This window comes from Cystoisospora suis, assembly GCF_002600585.1.
Source record: "Cystoisospora suis strain Wien I chromosome Unknown contig_1061, whole genome shotgun sequence".
NCBI lineage: Eukaryota > Apicomplexa > Conoidasida > Eucoccidiorida > Sarcocystidae > Cystoisospora > Cystoisospora suis.
Window position 1 is genome coordinate 31,755 of NW_027153862.1, and position 21,590 is coordinate 53,344.

The window sequence follows — 21,590 nt, forward strand, 5'->3', positions numbered from 1 at the left end:
TCGACGTGAGGCTTCCGCTTCGCTAACCCTAACGAAGTTACACAACTCCATAGACAGCTACGGTCCAAGTCTTCGTTCAGGTGAAGAACATGTCGAGTGGGACTGAAGAAAACAGGGAGACAGCATAGTAATTCAGCACCGAGAAGAGGAGTTCGTTTCGAGAACTTGTGCTCTCGTAGTACGTCTTCGTAGCAGTATCAGTGCACCGGTTATGGGTTCAGATGACGTGCCCTGCAGGGAGTCAAAGCATGAATTGTGTCCTCTGCGACGGCGGCGGTATCGTGTACACCAAGCACTCGATGTGTCCCTCTTATTTTTACGGGTCCTAAGGCTGAAGAAACCCCTGGATTCTTGCCCGCGTCTAGGCGGCGACGCTGAGTGGCCAAGCCCAGGTGTCACTGTCGATCCTAAGAGTGCTACGCCTGGGGAATCCCCCTGTCCCGGTAGCCGTAGTTTACCCCGCCACAGGCGCACCAGCGCACGCTAGCGCTACGCATAAAGGACGTCGTTGTTGATGGATATCACACGGGTGACGGCTGAGGCCGGTCTGAGCCGCGACCCCCGCACTGGGTGATAGCTTGCAGCAGTGCACTGATCGCGAGGAACATCCTACGCAAGTTATATTCAAGGGCACTGAATTACCTGGTTTCTGCCACATGACAGAGTGCACGGAAAAATAGATTCGGACGCCACTACCACAACAGACCAAAATACTCTTGAAGACTCCTGCAATTAGTCCTGCTGCGGGTGTCTGTGCACGATACGGAGCCCGAGTGCAAGATTAAAAAAGGCAACACGGCATGATAGAGTCCGGTGCTGATCGCATATTCGCCTTGCAGGAGAAATTGAGAGCTGCGGGTGATGCGTTGTCGGCAGCTGTAAGACTGGACACTACGTCCTAGGATGGAAAACATATCGTCACAACTAAGAATACAAAAATACAGTGGAATCGCCGCCAGAAGGCGCTTCGTGACTCTTCTGGAGAGGAGTCGACAAACCACACATCACGAGCTTACGCTTTTCGGTGATGTAAGTCGCACGTATACACGCCAGGGAGTGCTCGCGTCCCCATGGCGGTGGGCTTTCTCACAGTGCGAGGCAGGGGAGCGCCAGCCACTCCCTCCTGCACTCTAGAAAGGGGCTGCGGGATGAAAGGACCCTTGAAGGCTCGTTCTTTCGGCTCTCGAGCCAGTACCACACTTCGAAGGTCACTGCCCTGACACTAGCAGTTGCCGTTCTCCGCAAAGGCACTCTCGGCAGTGAGGATGTCTTGAGTCAAATGGGCTAATCTGGAGTGGTAACGAACGACTATCTTGGGCCGAGACGTCATCGCCTTAGGGCCTTGGACTGGCAGATGCAGTCGGAGAGAAAATCCAGATAGCGCAAAGCCAGCGGATCGGCCAGCGTTTCCTCGAAAAGTCGTGCTACAGTGACCCTGCGGAAACGGAACAATACGTCGCCAGACGAAGTCGCGAAGTTGTCCCAAAGAAAGCCAGCTCCCGACTGCTGTGGTCTACATCGGGGGGCACATGTACATAAAACGGACTCGCCTCCACGACCTGCCGAGTTTTCCGGTGGCTCTAGCACACACGCTGACATACCTCACCCTTGTTTGGACTGATAGCACGTAGTGTTGCCAACAGAAGAAGCACACGCTGCATGGTCTACTCGATGTGCCGGACAACATGTTCGTCGTCACAGGCTGTCGGTTGACACTCGGCCAAGATTTGTCACATCTTCCCAGACATGCCCCCCGAGCCGTGCGGTGCATGCAGTGTCTCACGTAGTCTCTATAGCTGCTGCCTGCGGAGGGCGGGGTCTTACCTGAGAAAAGCAGTGAAATTGTATACGCACATGAGCTGCTCGATGCGCCACCAGAGCTCAACCGATAAGAAGACGGCAGGTTTCTGTCTCCTAAAACGGCATCAGATGAGTCGAAGCGCGAGATAACAGAGCGGCTGATGAACTCTTTTGCATCTTCTTTCGGTTGGGCTAGCAATTACTACGAGTTGTCGGTCACCTGCAGAAGCCTGGACTTCGTAAGTGCGCTACCACTACTACTACTACAACTACGCGATGACGCCCGGTAAGGTGGGGGAGCGAGTCTATAAGTTGAAGTTACCTCCATCAATGTTAATGCACCCTGTTTCTCATGTGTCTTCCAAAGCACGCTCTTCACCGGTACTTCCCCTGGCTCTCAGCGATGTCGTACGCAATGTCGACTATTAACTATCTCGCCACGCGGGCAAGCTCACCTGAGAATGACCCTTTAGAACATGCCAAAAGGGCTTCAAAAGGCTGCTTGCACGAGAAAAACAGTAGCAACGAGGATATGGAGCTGAAGCTTTGACGCACCGGCAAAAAGTGGATACTGCGTTCAAACGTGTCACGAGACAGGAACCTGACTACCGAGAAGTCGCGGGTGCAGTAAATCCGGGTGACGGGCCTATCTCAGTTGCACAGGACTGCTGCGTCATAAGCGAGATGCCCTGCTGGTGGCTGCACTAGAGCTTTCACAGCAGGTCGAACGAGTCACCAGCCACCGGTATGCCGCTGTGACAATGCCGACCGACTGTGGATCTAAGCGAACACGCCTAGCGCCTCACGGCCAGGGCCTCACATCTTCACACAGACAAACTTCTCTGCACCTTCTTTTCTTTAGTGCCTTCACTCACTTGATCTCCTGCAGCCGAGGTATTAGGCCGTCAATCTTCAAGGCAACAGAGTTCGGAAGAGAGGCCACCTATGACAAAGCCAAATGAGAAAGAAAACAGACACGTAGACTAGCGAAGACTGACTGACTGGGCCCCATTCCACCAGCCTGGAGCACTATGGCTTGTGTATCGTATAGCAGCGGCTGTCCACAAGCATGTCACTATGGGTTCTTTTAATCGCGAATTCCAAGCAGCCGTCAACCGCCAAACAGCAAAACTTATGTTCGTCTCTCGCGTGACTGCGTGGCACACTAGCATCACAAATCAGAAGGTCACGCCTACAAAGACCTCCACCCCAGGCCGCAGTGGCTGAAAGCACCTAGGCTATCACTCTCTCAAGATTTCTCTAACGAAGAAGTACTCGTTCCGCTCCAGTCTCTATGACCTCACCATCCCAGAAGACGGCTTCTGTGCTGACCAGTGAAGCGAGCGGGGCGAAGGGACCAAAGTGGCTGACAAAAGAACGCGACCTGCTGCGATACGTAGTTTTCTTGGTAGTCTTGTGCTCTCGAACCAACCCGCAGGGTCCAGCATTGTCTTGTATGTCCAGCTAGCTCGGCGACCTCAAAAACGGAGGCGTGTGCTGTAAGAGCCGAGATTCATTCGGCTCTGGATGATGTATCAATCGAAGCTCTGGAAAAGACTGACTCCATGCTACACGGACAAGGCTACTAGAGACAGAGCTGACTTACCAGTTCGAGCACCGCCCGGTGTTCGGCGGCAAAGCAGGCGTATGCGGGACGCGCGGCTGAGTCTACTGATCCGCTAGTGCGGCTGCCGACCAGTGGTGGCCCCGTGAGAGCACACACCTTCTTTTTTGAATCCCCCCCCCGAGGACGCCAGTGCAGGTATTTTCGAGAAGACTGAAGTTGTGCCTTGCGACTGGGCCTAACGATTGTGGCTCGGACAGCGAGAACTTTCGTAGTATTGTTTCTCTGACTCCGTAAAACTCCATTCTTCCACGGTTTCCGGGGGGACGGGGGGGTTAAGTCTTGCTTCTCTTCGAGCTCCCCAAAATTGCCTGCATTTTTCTCCTCATCAGCCAGAGACGCTTCCTCCGTCACGGTGACACACTCTCCAACCTTGATATTCGGAGCGTGCTCTGAAAGAAGGGGGTGACCACCTGTAGTAGTCTTACTTTCCTGAGGACTTTTATTCGCCTGTGCCACTTCGATGCGGTTTCCGTGATGCTGCTGTTGGGCGGCACTGCATGCACTACCGGACCGCATGGATGAAGGAGGACCGGCCAGCTTGAAAGCAGACATCGGGGGATTGAACGCCTCCGCCCAAATAAACCTGAAGAGAAAAGCAGGGCATTCCACACTCCGAGTGGCTGATTCGTGGTGCAGCGAGGAATTTGACAGGAAGGACAACTCCCAAGTTCTTCTTGGCTCGACCTGATGATGAACTGACGAAGATGTCAAGCAAGGCAACAGCTTCTCACCGCAATAAGATATCATATGACAATTGAGGCAGTTGATGTGACTCGAAGCTAGTATCTTTCCTTACTTGGCCGGTCCAGCATCGCAGTCTTCGTCGCCCCCTTCTTCTTCCGAAGAGGAGAACGTTCGAATCGCTGGGCTCTTTTCGCCTTCCTGCTCGTACATTTCCCGTACCTCGGGGCGACCCGCCCGTTCCATTTTCTGAGCCTCATCGTCGACAACCCTTTCGGCGGGCATGTCTTCTTCGGTAAGGTCCGTCGTCAAGAACTCATGCAGATAATCTTGCTGGGGTCCCTTCGCAGCCAAATCCCACCGCGCACGAGCCGCTGCTGCTTCAGATATTGAACAAGATGCAACCAACGAGAGAGCGTAAAAGCAGCTTTCACGAATGGCCGGAGAGTTTCCTCGGCGCGCCAATACCATCAAGCGCCTAACAAGGGAACTTCCCTGAGTGCACCCACCCTTGTCATCTGGCAGCGACGACTTCTCCCTCTCTCTTCTTGTCCTCTCCGACCTCAGTACACGGGGCGTCTCAGAAACGCATGAAGGTGAAGATTCCTCGGGCAGCAGGGACTCCACAGGCTGCTGCTGGAGGCGTAAACTACTCCTGTCCCTCTGGGTTCCGCAGGTGGTCCCCCCGTCATCCGACCTACTGGGTGAATCCAGCCTAGGTGTCACACGCCGTCCATCCTCTTTCTCCCCACTTTTCTTTGCCTCATCAGCATTGGCAGGCTCTCCAAGACGAGAGTCTTTTCTCGGTCTTATCACTTCCGGACAGTTGGTGCGACCCGGGGCGGGAGGTGCGTTGGCTTCCTTGTTCCTCCCACCTCCTCCTGGCTCGGCCTGGCTTTCCAACGAGGTCTGTCGACGCGCACGAAGGACTGGATGAACTTCTGGTATATTCTCGAAGCGCTGCACGTCTTGCTGTTTCAGGTATCTTTTTCTCTCGTAGTCAAGGAGGTGATGGTTGGACAAGGAGGTAGATGCAATTTGAGCGACCGACCACACTGCGGCGCACGCTTCCGCTTGCGGCACACGTCTCGGGTTACTTAGGACCCATTCAAGATATGGAAGGAGAGAGGGATGATTCATCAGTACACGGCAGCCTGCATAAGACGTGCAGCAGAAACACACGTACACCATCATCTTCCTTATATACTTGGACAGGGCTACACTCACTTATCGCACAGCACAAGACCGGCTGACTGGATGACACAACAGGCCACCGGTACCACGTTGCTAGAGCGGAGAGCAATCTTAGAAAGAAAGGGAATACAGGTTAACGATTTGGAGAAACAAACCTCCACCTGAACACGCGAGCAACGAAGAAGAATACTCCATGTTCGAAGAAGGAGTGGGTGTCGCAAGAGCTCGATTGTTTCTAAACCTAGGAGACATTCACCCATCTTTATTCTCTCTACGGGATAAGAACCTTCCTAATGTACAATTCCATCACGTCTGAAATTTCACGCACAAGTAAGAAAAGGTAACGGGCAGCAAGATGAGGGGGGTGTCTGTACGGCTGAGGCAGCGAGAGAACCTCACTTCATATCATTGACTTTGATCAGGGTAGCTGAACAAACAAGGCAGAGGCATGGGGCCACGGCTGTGAAAGAAAAAAGATGACAAGGCCGTCACTCTGAACGGAATGGAGAACCAAACAGCGAGCCGCTGTGCCACGTGAAGAGGCCGCCCTATCCCCGCATAACGACTACTGCCGCAGAAGCGTAGTAGTAGTAGTAGTAATAGTGGTAGTAGACGCCTGCACGAAAATGACTGCCTTCCCTAAAGCGTGGGGTGATAGGTTCACTCCTCCTTTCATCGTCCCCACTCATGTAGATTGCGCAGTTCAAACCACCCAATGCCGGCGATGTTCAGAGAGAGCAACTGCAGGTAAGAAAAGAGAAAATGACGGGATGTCGTTACTCACCATTTTTCGTGAGAGCGAGATAAGAAAGAATCGAGGGCGGTGGCCTCACAGCCATGCGCCTGCGCGGCTCCATGGCTATTTCTCCATCGAGACGCACAAGATGCATGAAAACACGATTCTCTCTCCATTGCCTTTGACGTATCTGTCCGTAGTCACTTCCCACCTCCTCGGGGTTGAGGAGTCGGTGCATGCACATAACCCAGCGGAAGCTTCCACTCGACGACACGATGGGTCCTACGCCGCAGCGAGCTCCTGCGGGCGTCGAGTCTGTACCGACCTCCCTCTTGCTGTCAAGACGATTACAAGCTTCGTCGTCGTCTTCTCCTGAACTGCAACAGTGAATGGCAGAAGTAGAGCAACCAGGGACACCCATCCTCCAGTTGACCCCCACCATCTCTTTCCCCCTTGCCGGTACTGTTCCTTCGCCATGCTCCTTGTTCCACTTCTGTTGAGTGCTGCTTCTTCTATCCGCGGGTCCCTCCCCGGGCGAGGTTGGCCGATGAGATCCCCGAGTTTCTGGCCGCATGCAGTACACTCGATGACTGTTTATTTGCTTACACCAGTCCTCGAAGTGTTCCACACGGGAGAGGTAGTCCCAGGACGCCTCTTTCTCATCCCGGGTGAGCTGGCCGGTGCGATCAACATACAAGCCGCCCAGTGTCAGCCGCGCCCTCATTGCGATGTCTAGGTAAGGGAACGATTGCAAGTTGTGCCAGTGTGCTTGATCCCGGCTCTCTGCCGCTGTCCCTGCCCCATCCGAGGCATCGCGTGCGTTCATGCTGTTGATCGGTTGCTTTGCAGTTCTGCATGGCAAAGCCGCAGCCGCGAAGAAGAGCTTCTCAACAGGTAAACGGTGATGTTCGCTGGTTAGACTGAGAAGCGAGTAACTCTTCTCGACTTCAAACAAGTCAACCAGGCCATCAAGAGACCGCGGGCAACACCCTTCACCTTCTGGAGCAACGGCAGTGGGGGGAGCTGCAGCGGCGGCTGCCGCTGCTGCAGCTGCGGCTCTTCTTGCCGACACTCCGATGTCACTAACGTCAACGGAACGCCTTCGCTTGAGAAAACTGGTCATACCACACCCCCGCGGGTTCTTTTGTGAGCCCCTTGTCTGACTAGCGCCGCACTTCTTGAAAGCTTCGGTTGCTCCGCCCTCAGCCGAACGAGTCTCACTTGACACGTAGCGCAGGAGGGCTCGCTCTGAAGAAGACACACTGTCAGCGAACATAAATGCATCCAGAAAAAACTCCTCTACCACCCAAGTCCTCTGCCGTAAATCTTCTTCGCAAATCAGACCTTCTCTCAGGGCGACGCACACACCCTTCTGACGGATTGCTGCTTTGATCTGCTCCTCTCTGTCAAAGTACGGCTGCGTCCCTGATACACGGTCTGGATGGATGGGCTCGTCGTTGGTGCACGACGATTCGAAGACCCCTGTCCGACAGTCCGATGTGAAGATGTCGGCACCCATGCCTCGCCCTACGCGTGCGGGTTGTGTCAAGCCTTTTTTACAGAAGTCTTCTGTCTGAAATCTTTCTGAAGACCCCCAGACTGGGTTCCACGCTGTCTTGCGTGGATCCAGACCCGAGTAGCTGTTCGCCTCCCACTGTCCGCTTTCATTTCTTCCTTCCATGCCGACTAAGCCATCGTCCTCTACATTCCCATTTTGTGCTGAAGCAGCCGTTTCTTTCCCGCGCGCGTGTACAGTCGCACTCGAAGGCTCGACAGGTATCTGACGATCGAGCAGGTGAGCCCCATCGCTCGATCCCGCGCGTACCCAGTGATCTCCATTGGCATCTTTGGCAAGTGGTATGGACGAAGAGAGGACGGTTTTCTCCTGTGATGAGACGACGCTCGGGAGACCGTTACACCTGGACAAGGCGGGAGAGACTGGTGCGAAAGTGTCGAGCTCCATGACGGCGACTAGCTGAACCTGAATTTTAGAGGGCAAGTAAGACAACCAACTAGACCCCGGGCCTTCAATGCTCTTCCGAAGCATCCCGCGCCGGTGCTGAGCGGCGTCTACTAAAGCTGACACACCCGGACTGTTCTCTAAGCGAGCTGAAATTGCATCAAAAGAGCATGGCGTTGGTGAATCAAGAGCGCCGCGTGTCCCGGGAATCAATCCGCGTGCAGGCGCAACAGAAGTCCCCACAGCTTCTTTGCACCTCAGAAGGTGGTAGACCCAAGGCGACGGCTGCTCCCGAAATCGCTCCTTTGCTGTCCCCTCTGTATGTTCAGCCGTCCCGGAAGAGGGAAGAAGCGGTATACCCCTGCACGGTACGCATCTAGCCGCCTCTGGGTTGGGAATACGCAGCTTCGTCGGAGCCGTTGCCCCGCACGCGGTGTTGTCGGGGGTGACTGACGGTGCCTCTGCTGTACTCGAGAGACAAAGCACTTCCTTTTGCGGCAGCTGTGTGAAGCATAGACGTGAGCGAAAGGGTGACGGCCGGGAAGGCTGGAGACCGATAAAAGGGGGGACTCTAGCAAGAGCCTGCGCTCCAGTTACCCGAGCATCCCATAGTCGCGAAAGGTTGGAAATCTTTCAAAATGAAGAGGACAGGAAAATAGACAACAGAAAGAAACAAAGCATGCAGCCACCGGTCTGATACATTCAGCGCAGTAGGTCTCGACGTAAACAAACTAAATGAGACCAAGCGTGCCGATAGCGCAACAAAAACGGTGTATTTCAACCTTTCTTGACAACCGCCCCGGAGGGCGACTACAGCACTACCTCTATCCCGGCCAAGCCGTCTTTGTATTGTTCCTGATCTAACACTCCTCAGTGGGACAAAAGCACTCTAGAGTCGCCCGGGGGCCCACCATCTTCACTGTTTCCTTTCCTCCAGATGCGCTAAAAGTGTGGAGGGGCATACGGTGCGTGTGCAGTGCTGAAAAGCGGCAGAACACCCTACGCAGAGGCCGAGAAAGGGAACAGACACCGCAAGTGCGAAACGGTGCTGTGCTCCGACCTCGAGACGACACTGTGAAGGCAGCTAGGCCAAGCAGGGGAGAGAAGTATTCGACTGGAGAAAAGTGTAGGCAGGGAGAAACGAACCAGAAGAACCTCGACCTCACCTTTGCCATGAAAAACTCGACGACGCGCACGTAGAGGAATGGCTTGAAACCCCTGGAAGCAACGCAGTTGAAAGCTGATCCGCCGTTGTTCCTTAGTCGGCAAGCTGTAACTTTGGCAGGGCAGACTGTGCCTTCAGAAGAAGACCCCTGATCGCCAGTTTGCAGACCTTCGTCGGGCCGCCTGGACCCGAAGGCCGGCCTTGAAAGCCCATGAGCCGCGGCAAGGTACTCATTTAGAAGGCGATGTAGCCAGCCGTCCCTAAGGCCGATGCGTACACCTGACTCAGCCCTAAGCAGTTGCAACTTCAGTTGCCTCGGCCAGCCCTTTGTCGAAAGTTGCAGAGTTTCAATAAGCTTGATAATTAGACTGATAGCTCGCCTGGACTTTCTCTGGCATAACAGCAATGCAATACGAGACGCCTGGGCGCGGAGAAGTGCAGGCAGTCTGTGGTCGAGGCATTTGCCCACCACTTCTTGCAGCTGCCACACCCAGCGTGGGGTGCGTTCCAGGAGCGCTAACTCTTCTGGAGAGCTCCCCCATAAAAGCGAAGACTGTGACCCTACGAATCGTGTAACAAGAGCATCTGCATCATGCTCTCTCGACCTTTGCCAGATGTCCCTCGCAGTGGCGCTGAATTCTTCGGCCTGCCACTGGCGCAGAAGATCCGCCATCCGTCCTGCTCCAGCCTTCTCATCCAACCACCGCGTCCTTGTGTCCTCGAACTTCAGCTTTTTTCCTGCCGGGTCCTTCTGCATTGTGTCGTGTGTTGTTTGCGTTGTGGCGCCTGTCTGGGTCAGATCATGCGCTCCTTCATAGTCATCAACGAAGTAGTTATGTGCGCCGCTTTCCCCAATGTCACATAACGACTCTTCATCGAGAATCTGCCGTTCCCAATGGCTGAGACATCGGAGCCGCAGGGGCAGCGAACCCCGACTAACAACGTCGCTCAGGAATTGTCTCGTCGGTTTGAAGTCCGCAGACAAATTCGGCAAGAACAGAGCAACAACACTGTCTCTGGGTGGTCCCTGTGCCAACAGCTGTTGCAGAAGCGTGAAGATTCCTGCTTTTTCAAGCTGCAAGACTCCTTCTAAAGACGACGAGAACGCCCCCACAATAACACCGTACTGGCCAGAGAGCGTGCGATCTGCGTGTCGATCTGCCAGAACACGCGGGAGCACCGCTGCTAGCCGAAGTTGCTCGGCGCGAAGTTGAGGTGAAGGCGCCGAAACGCCCAAGTGTGTCGGGACATGGACGGACACGCCGCCACCAGGCTTACAGCCCCCTGCACCTGTAGTGCCTTCTCCAAGCGGCTTCTTTGCTATCTCTGGGGAAGCCCCGCCGCTCGGTCCTGGCCTCTGAAGTTGCATCGGGACCCTTTCGCAGGACACCCGCATTCTGACGTGTTCGAGAAGGCGGCGACCCCGCAACCGTGCAACAGGTAGTTCCGCGGCCAAAGAGATCGAGGGGAAGGACGGCGCAGACTCGTCGTGAGTGGCCGTCGTGGAAAGTCGTAGTACCTTCTGCCTGTCACCAGTTCCCGTCGGAGCCGAGACCGAAGCTGTTGCTGCCACCGCAGCCGGAGAACTCCCCGCTGCTGAACTTCGTACACTTCGACAGGAAGTTCCTGTTGGCTCTGCAGAAGGAGCCGGCCACCGCACCCCAACCGCCGCTGTGCCTGTTTCGAGCCCAAACCGAGCTGGTTCGAGTCGCTCTTTTTCAGACGCCAGGCTCCGCATTGCGGGCTGCAACGAAACGAGAGGGGCAGAAGAAGACCCACCTCCTAGCAAAATCTTGCCCTTAGCTGCATCTGCGATCAAAATCCCTCCGGGCACTGCGGGCGGTGCACCTACGTGTCTTTGCAGTGACAACTTTTCCGCCTGATGAGCGTCGGTCCTCGGCCCGGTAGCAAACTGTTGCACCCTTGACATCGGTTGGTCCGTCGCGTGAACTTCTCGGGGGCTGACATATCTTGACGTCCCTCCGCAGCTCGCTAGTACGACAGGCGGCGAGCCAGCGGCACTTGTAGACCCACTGCCGAACAAAGGATCTACGAAGTTTCCTTGAGAGAGAGCTGTGCCACCGAGAGAAGCGGCCGGCTTAGCTGCGGAAGGATCATTCCAGCCCTCTCCCGCACTGCCGCCACCGGCTATGCTGGCGACGCCAGATGACAGAAGAGGCCTTGTATCCTCATATAGGGAAGGACGTGGGTGGCTGCACCGGCAGGGGGTAGCGGACTGAGCGCTAACAGGCAGGAGCAATTCCTGCATTAATAAGCCGGCGATCTCCATCAGCAAGGACCGCCGGCCACAAAGCCCCGGCCCACTTTCGCCGGACCGCTGCATAGGAGTTATCGTGGCGCCCCTCCGGCTTTGCCTGGAGATGTCGGTTGTGTCCGGCCTACCGCCCGTCGTAAGACTAGCACTTTCCCCTCTTAGACTCCGTGGCGAGGCTGTCGGGTTGTCTCTGTCTCTCTCACGCCCAGCAAACCCAGGCCGTCCACAGTCAACCGACGATTGTCGCCGTCGCACCCCCATTTCTCCCGGCGGCGCATCCCGAGGCCCTCGCTGATAGTGACGTTGTCTCGCACGATCGATGATGCTCTCTGCATTGTGAGGCACTGTTAAGAGAAGACCAACCAGGGCGTTCGCCACAACAATCAGATGAAGATTGTTTGGGTCCCACGGCAAACAGGAGAAGCACCGAGAGGAAGGTAAAAAAAACATTACCAGCCTGTGCAAAAACAGCTCGAAAACGGATGCCATCTTAGCCGAAGACGCCACCATGAAACGGAAATGGGAAACCATCGGACCCAGAAGGAGGCGCGAGATGAACTGCCAGTCCCTGGAACGCAACCCGCAACACACAGATTCCTTTCCCTACTTCAAGCAGGAGTTTCTTGGTATTCGCATGCTGCTTGATCTCGCGTTGTGCTAAACGAACCTGGGCGTTTCGGGGTTGCAGTAGGGTCGCACTATTTCATCGATCTACAGTCTCCCCAATACACATCCTCACAGTTGGTGGCGGAAGGTGTTCCATAGCGGCTCTGCGCATTACTCTCCAAGAGTAACGTGGCGCGTACGCGCTTGCTCTGAAGCACCGGCGCGCATCCGTGTAGCCGCATCGACTGGCAGGCAGCCGTGGACGCCACTTTCGAAGTGAAGCTGCCGCTATCTATCTAGGCCGACCCGGAAGGCCTCATACTTCTGCGGGCGATACACACCACCTACCCGCGTCAGTCAAGTCCTGCTTTCTGGCTTTTTGTCTCGACAGTGCTCGCAGTGAAGAATTCGGTCGCTCTGTGGCAGCTGGACTGAGTGGCTAAGAATCAGCACGGGGCACTGGGCGCTCACCAGGATAACGGATTTCTCAAAGGTTCATCCAGTACACCAGTGGCTCTCATGACTTGAATAAGCTCAATTGACCAGCTTGATGCCGGTGGGCCCGGGGTGACCATCTGGGAGCAGGTATGGTATCCCCTGTCGTGGCTGGCTGAGATCGGCGGCATGCAACTCTTCCGCTGGTCCGCATCCCCTGCAACCATCAGTCGGATGCCGGCCCCCCCCGAGGACGACTGATCCGCGGCCTGGGCTGTGTCGGATGTAGAGGAAACTCTGAGTTGGTGCCCGCTGGACGCTGCGCTGCTGCTGTCCGCTAGTCGTCTTTCCGGGGAAACCTGAGTGTCCCAGCCGGCGGTTAGCAACCCTGGAGAAGAAACAAGTGTCTCTGTAGCTCCGCCCGCTTGTGCCGTTGTCGCTATCGAGCTCGCAAATAGGGTGCCAGGAGTTGTGGTCATGCGCAGGGAAGTCCAAGCCCCCTTGAACGGCTGTGGCAGGACCAGAGGTGTGCATGTCGCCGAGTGCCAACAAACCTCGATCTTATGTGCGAACTGTGAAAAAGACACAGCCAATTGCGTCGAGAACAGGATCAGCCTACTAGCATCGGATGCTTCATCCTCTGCCACATCGCGGGTTGGCATCAAAACGCTATACTTCTCATCCGAAAGTACAGGGGCCAGCAACGTCAACACCAGACCTCGCGGCACAGGCCCGGATGTACAAAAAGTATTTAGGAACGCCTGCAGTACGTTGCTAGCTCGATGGCGTGGCGGGAGACAATCTGGGGCATGCCTCAGTCTGCTCCGCGCTAGACGCGAACCTGTTCCTACCAGCTTCGTCGAGAGCGCGACTCAGCTGTTGTGCGTACAAACACGGATGAATCTCGACACGACGAGGAAACACTAGTTGCCTCCCTAAGGCAGCCGCTGCAACCACAGAACCACTCGTGTCACACCGGAAAAACGGAGCCCAGCCTCCAGCTGCTGCTTTCCACACGAAGGCCCCACCCGAGAGAAGATGCGCAGAAGACGGTGGGATCCGGACAGCCCCCAGCCCCTGGTCTGTCGCTGACGACAGCAGGATGGCCCGCCCATAGTCAGTTGTGCAGAGCGGAAACACATGTGCGGCTCACCGTAACATGGATAGAGTCTCCGTAGATCAGCGGGAAAAGCTCGCTCAGCATCTGCAGCATCGGGCACCCTTCGCTTCGTGAAGCCTGACTCTCGTCTTCTTCGTGTAATAGCAGCAACCGACCAAAGGTCTGCTGTTCGCTTTGTTCTCTTTGTCTCGACAGTCGGTTCGCCCGCTGACTGTACTGATAGTGCCCCGCTCCCTCATCAGTAAGGCCTGACGCCTGCACTCCCGGGGCGAGCCGAGATGTCCAACTTCCCGCATGCCCCCGCGTAGGCCTGCATTCGCTTATGGATGCCAGACAGTGGTTACCAGTCGGACCGACAAGCGATCCTACAGAGGAAAAATCTGTCGATGACAGAGAGCAATGCCAACTTCTCTCAGTCATGCTACTGCTGTCAGTTAGCTCTCCCTCGGATTCCTCAAAAAGCCACTCAGGGTAGTGGACCTCCACAAGCCGTCCCCGGCATCCCCCTGGATGCCTGCGTTCTCTTTCAAGGCCGGTTGCAGCTGTGGCAAAGGACTGAGGCCCCACATCAGCGTCTCTAGTCTCCACGATGGCCTTGTAGCCCCCGACAAGGAGACTCAACTGTTCAACGGACACGTCTCCTGCTGTGCTGTCGACTGTGCGGTATCGGAGTGGGCCGCGCAGGCCATGTCGGAGAACGGGAGCAGCAACAAAGTGCAGCAGCGACAAAGTCGAAATTGCGTTGAAACTTCCAGCGCCCGTTGAAGATATACCCCACGGTAGCCACCCGCGGTATGTGCAGGTTCTATCCCAGTGCTCTGAGGGTGTCGCACGGCTGAGAGAGCCATTCAGCGTTTTCTGAAGAGATAGACGCTGTGAATACTCAGCGGGAAGGCGCGTGGCTGTGGAGCACCAACGACAGGGCTTAGTACGGTCGCCACAACGTACACAGTTATCATTCAACGCCTTGAAGTGAGATTCCGTTGGGTAGTGTACGGGCCTCGAAGGGCTGTCACCGTCGTTCTCTTCAGCCAAGAGACCCAGTCGGACTGCTCTTTGGTCTGCCCTCCGCACCCACCGCTCAACGCGTCCGGGCAAGACTGCGGAATTGCATAGCTCCCTACAGGATCGGCTTGGCCACTGGAACTCTCTGCATTGCTCCTGTTTCTGCTGTCGACCGCGGGGCGCCCAAAGATCTTGTACAGGCTCTGGTGGGGGCGGAGGAGAACCTTGGCCTACTAGGTTCGGTTCCATTCTATGTAGTAGAAGGTGAAGAGGTAAGAAAGCTGAAGCTGCCTGAACAAGCACATACAAGAGGTGTGCTGCTTCAGTTCGCAGTAAAAAGGTAAGCGAAATGTGCTGGTGGATACCTGGGACCCCCGACTGAGGTCCTGAGAATTCAAATCGGTCGCCACCCGCGGAGCCCGAACAAGGAGTTCCCAGCATCGGCTTAGTAAACAGGTCGGGCGCCTCGTGCCTCGTGCCCGCTGAGAGGCCTGCAACGGAGTTGGCCGGAAAAGTGTGACCTGAAAGCGCCTGTTTGACGAAGGCAGAAGACGCGAAGCTGCTGTGACTACGCTTTAGCGTCTCCGGTACAACCTGTAGATCAGAGGGAATGACCGGGATCAACGAGGATGCCTCTACCATCTGCTCCTGGTCGTCACATATTGAGCAGAGTCCGGCCAGAATCACGTGCAACTGCGCCTGGAAGAAGATGCGTAGGACCAACAAGCTGTTGACACTCACAAGGTCTTCACTCACTGCACAGTCGCAGCAATCAGCCAAGTGAAAAGCGCCTGTCCCCGTGCCCTCTCTACTTTGGTTACTCCCCTCGTGCGGACTGTCGCAGCGTCCTGCAGTCCGGCGTTCATCACCATAAACATCTTTGTCTCCCAATAGTAGAGGCAAAGCTGTGTCAGCCACCTCTCCAGCAGAGGACCGGAAACCCGACGTGTCGCCTTCAGCAGCGGATGACGCCCAACCAGAGGACGGACAGACAGACCCGTGCCCTTGTGCGGCTAGCCGGCGTACGTCTACAAAGGCTTTATCGCTCTGCTCGCTGTTGAGTGTGCTGCTCTCGTTTAGGGTGAGACGCCGACCCCCGTAGCCCAGCGTGTGCGAGAGCATTGCATGGAAAAACCGTAACAGCCAGCATGCAGCACACGGGTCGACAGGTGTCGCGAGCAAACGTACAAGAGAAGGGAGTCCCGTCGGAACACTCCACAGCGCCATCAAACCCGAAAACGTCTGGGAGAGGCACAGAAGAGCAGAAGAGACAAGTATCCACCGCCGATACAGCTTCATCGCGGACGCGAAAGAGGGGGAAAAATCGTTTGTTGCGCCCGTGAGGGCTGCAGAAGAAGCGACATTCCTGCGAGCGTCGTGTCTGTCGCTGTACGCGGTAACACAGCGAGCCCCGCGATTTCGCTGCGGCAGCACGCCGCCATCACGGTGCCGACGTGGCAGCACGCCGCCTGGCGGCGCGTAGGGAGGTCTCAAAGAGCAAGCCTGCACGACTTCAACGGCGACACCGCAAAGACGCGAGATCTCTACCCGGCAAATTTGCTTCAAGCGCGGTCTTGATGCGTACAGGACTGGGCGTCCGCAACGACAGACTCCGGCACCGGCTTGCCATGGTAACTGCATATCAATTTCTGTGACTGTTTTTCTCAGGACTTGTTTGAGCCAGGGTCGGCGTGTCCCTTTCCTAGGCGACACCAGAGGAGATAGCAGAAGATTCTGGCAGGACGGCGGAGCTGACGCGAGCGGAGACTGCGTGACATGGTTTGATCGGCGTGGAGAACTTCCTAACGATTCATGACGACGTCGCCGGGGTTTTGCTTTCTTCAGCGGGTACCGGAGCGACAGAATGAATACCATGCATATCAGAGGCCCCAATCGAGGATTACGATCGTTGACCTCAACGTCTGTCAAAGCGTCTACAAGGACGCTGGCCGCCCCCGACTCCGCTAGAATGCATGGGCAGTACAGCGCTACTTCGATAAGAGTTTCCAAGCAGGACAAACGCCAGTCCAGTGCCACGGCCGCGAGTGCGGCACCAGGCGTTTCGTTACTACCTAGCAGTCCGTGAGGGCGTGCGTTCCGGGGCGGCCCAGCTGATCCTCCTTCAAGCGCGTCAGGCTGCCTGGATGAAGGAGCCTGATGCAGTAAGACGCTGAGGTTGTCTCTCCCAGGTCCCTGGGTGGGGTCGTCATTCCTTTTGAACTCCAGGGGCTGTTGGACAGCCCCATAACGCTCGCAGGCAGCTTTAGTTTGGGCCAGCTGAGGTGAAGGCGATGTCGCTGCTCCGGCCGTTCCGGTAAGAGCTGTGTTGTCAAAACTCTGGGGAGCTGCGAGGGCAACAACGGTATGAAGCAGCACATCAGGGAGAGGCGGTTCTCCCACTAAGTGCCTTCCGGTCCACAAACGATAGACACTCTTCGCGGCTGTAGTTTTTCCGCCCCTTGTCCCGTCGGTCCGCGCTCTTAGACGGGAGATTCTTAGCCACAACCTGACAAACCCTAAAGCTGCCCGGCGTTCCTGCTCGCCTGCCACCGTCTGCTGACTAGCCACAGCACCTCCAGAGAGGCCAGTGCAAGCTTCTGCGACTGAACCGGGAAAAGGACGAGACCGAAACTGAGAGGATATAACATGCCCTAGGCGGCGAGATGCAGAAAAGCGCCCACCAGAGAAGACAGGAGGTCCACTGCCTACCTGCACACCATAGAGGGTTGTGTCTGGATGCCGCAGTAAGGCCTTCGCGATGATTTCTGGTACATACAGGCGCACCATCCGCCTCCGCTGGACCGATGAAACAAGCAAAGACGCGCACGCCTCGGTGGCGAGCAGTCGGCAGGACAAGTCCGGGACAACGAGGAGGTATCGGAGAGTCCGGAGGGCAGACAACGGCAGCAAATCGAGCACCAGGCACGAGCTTGAAAAAGGCGTCAATAGTACTTCATCGTAAGACGACCTTCTTCCCAGCTCGTCTGTCGACCTGAGTCTCTCAAACAGGAAGTCGTCGCGGTGCAGCCGATGGTGCTGTTCTGCCAGGAATGCAGCAGAATCGCTATACAAAGCATTGGCACCCGAGCAGATCTGACTGGATGTTCTTGAATTCCGGAGACCACCCTCGCCTATGTCCTTGAGGACAACAGCTAGTCGTTGCAGGAGAGCGCGGACACAGTCGAGATTGTCGATTGGAAAAGACTGATGGTTTTCTTTGACAGTGCTCCCTTTCGTTAGCCTTGTAACATCCAAGTTGCGCCGAGTGAGCGATTTGTGTACTATCGTTTGATCCCCGGCTCCTCCCGTTCTGGTGTTTCCGACATTTCGTGGGCAATCACTCAGCCGTGCGACTTGCGCCCCATTCCGACCCGCACTGTCTGTTTCGCTCTCGCTTCTGCTGCTTTTGGTTACGCATCCCGTGCAGCCACCGCGGTCTAGAGCCTGAGACTGCTCCCCATCGGACCGGCGCCGCGATGCCTCGGTTGTGCCCCCGGGTAACTGCCCACAGCCGGCACCTCGTGAATACGATCGTTCCTCAGGAGGAGTTTGGCCGGGGTTACTGATCGCTTCTCCAACGGGGTCCTGAACCGGGCCAAACAAAGGCAAACGGCAAGCTCGCTTGAGGCGGCGAAAAAGTCGCAGCAGTGTGTCAAGTCGTATATCCCCCCTCAGAATGTTGCCGTCCGCTGAAGTCCCTCTGGTACGGGCGTGCGTCCGGGAGCTCCGTGCGCGATAGCCGCCGTTGGGCGTGTCCTTCCCGGGGGGCCGCATAGTAATGGAATGACAGGTCAGGAGTGAGCCACCATCTTCCCGTTGTCCACCTGCACGCTCCACGCCGTCTCAATACTGATCACACCTACGTGCAGATCCTTCGCTCTCTACTGCCTTCTTCTGGTCCGTGCGGATCTGTCGTCGGTGTGGCAGGCAAGTCTGACAACGGACCGCATCTCTGCTGTCAGTTTCTCTCGTGAACTGACAGTCAAAGGAGAGACACCTAGACAGCTCTCGATGTTTGACGTTGTGGCCGAGGAGAGAGGGACGACTTGTCACCCCGGAGTTTGTCGGCTGTTTCGGGCAAGTGCTTCTCTGTACAGGCACACAACTTCTTAATTACAATGCAGCAGACACCACTCTTGACTCTCCAGTATACGCAGGGACTCGGGGTCTCCCTAACTTTGTTATGGCTATGTAGTCAACTTCGCAAAGACATATGAACTCGGGGTGAAGAGCTGCCTGCCAGGCAGAGTAGCGCGTGTTTGGTGAAAACCTCCCTGTCCATCGGCATTCCTTTGCTGGGAGGCACTCCCGCAGAGCCCGTGTCACGTGGGCCTCTGTCCGAAAGACAGTGGCGTATGAAGTGGTGCCTGTTGTCCAGAAACGTCCATAGCACACCGTACAGCCGCGGTTGCCTATCTTTCGCCTTTCCTCTTGCACGCCAGTCCCCATCCCGGACCTGCTCTCATCAGAAGGAAGCTCTCGAGATGCTACACTAACTGCGAGAAACCTGGCGAGACTGCACGGCTCGAGGCCGCCATGGCTTCTAACTCGAGCAAGCAGGGAGCGTGTGTATGTCGTATCCTTCGCAGGAAGAGTAGCTTCTGCCAAGTAGACAACAACGCTCCACTCTGCTTGCCGAGGTGTCTCAGTCCCAGAGAGGGCCCATTTACACCTCTCGTAGCTGGGTTCTTGGCTCTAGGATGCAACCGATGCATGCACGCGCCTACGTGCCCAACACGTAGTCCACGCACTTTCTAGTTTGCGGCCGTCGTTTCAGCCAGCAGAACTCCTGAGACCGAGGCCGAAATTCCACCGTATGCGACTCGGCACCCGTGCGGAAGACGGACTTCCAGGCCCCCACGACTGAGAGTGCCGGTTCTCACGCGATTATTCGGCGGAAAGAGAAAGCTTTCCCGTGCGAGGCTACTCGATTTGCTTCGCAGCCAGAGAAACCGGGAACCGTATGCGCGGCAGAGGAAATGGGAAGAATCGTGGACAAGGGACCGGGCTCCCCTTGTCTCAAAGTCTATGCGGTGCTCCGGACAGGCCAGGCGAGATACAGGAAAGACGTACAATTCTCGTACCGAGTGAAAAAGCTCTGCACACCCGCTACACGCCGGGGCGGGCGACGAGTCAGAGGAGATTTACGCCGCCAGGTATACACTAAAAAATTGAGGCAAATTTGGGGGAGACTGGTGTTCTCGAACCTCAAGACGCTCGATCACGAATGGCAAGCGCTGAAGTTCCAACTCAACCCACATGGCGACGCCGAAGACATTGTCAGCGAGCAGATGAAAATCGAGTCTGACATAGTTGCCGCGTGTCGAGAAGACGAGCCAGGGAAGCAGCGAAATAAAGCGGGAGACATCCGGGGCAAGCAGCGGCTTACGGCAGGCGGCCAAGCCCCGGCGGAGACCTAACGATAGTCGTGGCGAACGAGGTGACAGATAGAAGCTAACAAACGACCACATACAAGGCCACAGGCGAAGACGTTATAGGGGACAGCGAAACTATTCAAGCATCCCGGCTCGTCTGCGCGGAGCCTCTGGTTGATTAGTCGGCAGCACGTAACGGGCACGAAGCTTTCGCATGTAGATCTGACATCAGCGTTGGGGTCCTGTTCAGGAGACTGCAGCGCACCGGGGCATGCGGCCGGATGCCCGCGCCCAGCGGCGCTCACGTCGATAGTCTAGTACTCGCCGAATCGGCACCGGCGTCGACTCGACTTCGTCGTCGCCTGTGCTAGTGACGGTTTTCCCTGCACGAGGACATGAATGTTGTCTCAGAACTTGAGCGGCTGAGGCAGTGCGTGCCCTGCGGTTCCACACGCTCGCTTTTCCGTGTCGTGCCGTTTTCTTCACGTAGGCCGCCATCGGGTAGCGTGCACTGGAAGCTAAGCGCGGTTGCGGCTTGTGCACTCCGCGCAGGAACAGCGTGATTGGCTCGCGATGCTAATGGTCTACAAAGCGCTTTATTGAGTTTTCCTATTCTTTGTTGCACGTGGTACTGCGGCGTTGTTTCAATAGACAGAGAGAGCAAGACGTGTTTTGTGAGGTGCCCGCTTGCTCTCAGATCTCCTGAAACGCTGCATCTTGCGGAGGCACTGCCGTGGCTGACCAGCCGGTGGACCACAGACCACATACCGGAGCGGAAATCGAGGCTGGAGTAAGTTACCCATCCACTAAAGGCTGCGAGGCGGCCACCACCCCGCAGAAGTCGCAACTTCTTAGTTCCACGGCTTTCAGTGCCGGCAATATGTTGAGGGAGCCGCTCGAACGGCCAGTGAGCCCGCTGGGCGGTGTTCTTGGGTGGGGAAGCAAGCCTGGTTCAACGCTGCACTTCGTAGCCTCTTCGCGGAAAAAGCAACGCATACACGCCGACGGCTTCATAGCAGTACTTCACGAAGTCCGAAGAAGTCGCCGACGCTGTGTATCCGCTACCGGTGCTCGTTTTGCGAAGTGGCCCTGAAGTGCTGTGTTGAAGACCGTTGCTTCCCCGTATACCATCCTCCGGGCCAAGGTGAGGTGTGCTACGGGAAACAAAGCCGCCACGGCAGCCCCGCCAGTTCTGTAAGCACCGGCCCCGGGTCCGGGAAGCACGTGTACAAACGATCCGCAAACAAACCAGTGCATCCAAGCAGCACCACAGAAACCGTTCAGCGAGTTGTAGTCCAGGTTGTGACTGTAAACGGGACACTAGGCGTGCACACCACGCGAGCGCAAACCTTAAAAATTGGTTGTTTCCCCCCTCGTCTTGGCTTCGAGCTGGACACCTGCTTCCTCTGCATGGTTGCGTCTTTGGCTTGGCTCCGGCCTCGACTTGAGCCTTTTGTTTCAAGAATACCTCCGGGAGTCAGAAAGTACTTCGGCCTCGCTAAAAACTCCCCGTTCTTTTTTCTACGGGCTCTTCCCGGGACCTAGCTCTCGGCCGTGGTACAAACGACTTGAACCAGAGGATCCGCGACTGTCACAAATATGGAAGTGATG

The 21,590-nt window shown here is 56.2% G+C and overlaps 1 protein-coding gene across 1 annotated transcript; it reads right to left on the reverse strand.

Moving 5' to 3' along the window:
- Nucleotides 1–370: 370 nt before the first annotated feature.
- CSUI_002537 (uncharacterized protein) lies at nt 371–20,189 on the reverse strand. The gene is made up of 9 exons (XM_068062737.1): nt 13,633–20,189; nt 12,516–13,051; nt 9,165–12,006; nt 6,087–8,628; nt 4,224–5,262; nt 3,407–4,010; nt 2,676–2,743; nt 1,825–1,914; nt 371–1,435 (listed from the first exon to the last, which is right to left on the reverse strand). The coding sequence occupies exons 1-9, from the start codon at nt 18,376–18,378 to the stop codon at nt 1,327–1,329; spliced, it is 12,576 nt and encodes a 4,191-aa protein (XP_067925292.1). The 5' UTR covers nt 18,379–20,189; the 3' UTR covers nt 371–1,326.
- Between the last annotated feature and the right edge of the window lie 1,401 nt (nt 20,190–21,590).

Bases quoted from the DNA above. Each gene is read 5' to 3' on its own strand.
- CSUI_002537 (XM_068062737.1), bottom strand. From the start codon at position 18,378: ATGCGGCCCCCCGGGAAGGACACGCCCAACGGCGGCTATCGCGCACGG. The intron at 13,052-13,632 runs GTGAGCCGCACA...TCTTTTTCACAG, and splicing joins GAGACTCTATCCATGTTACG to TTCGCACATAAGATCGAGGT. The intron at 1,915-2,675 runs GTGAGTGAAGGC...ATGCCGTTTTAG, and splicing joins CCTCGGCTGCAGGAGATCAA to GAGACAGAAACCTGCCGTCT.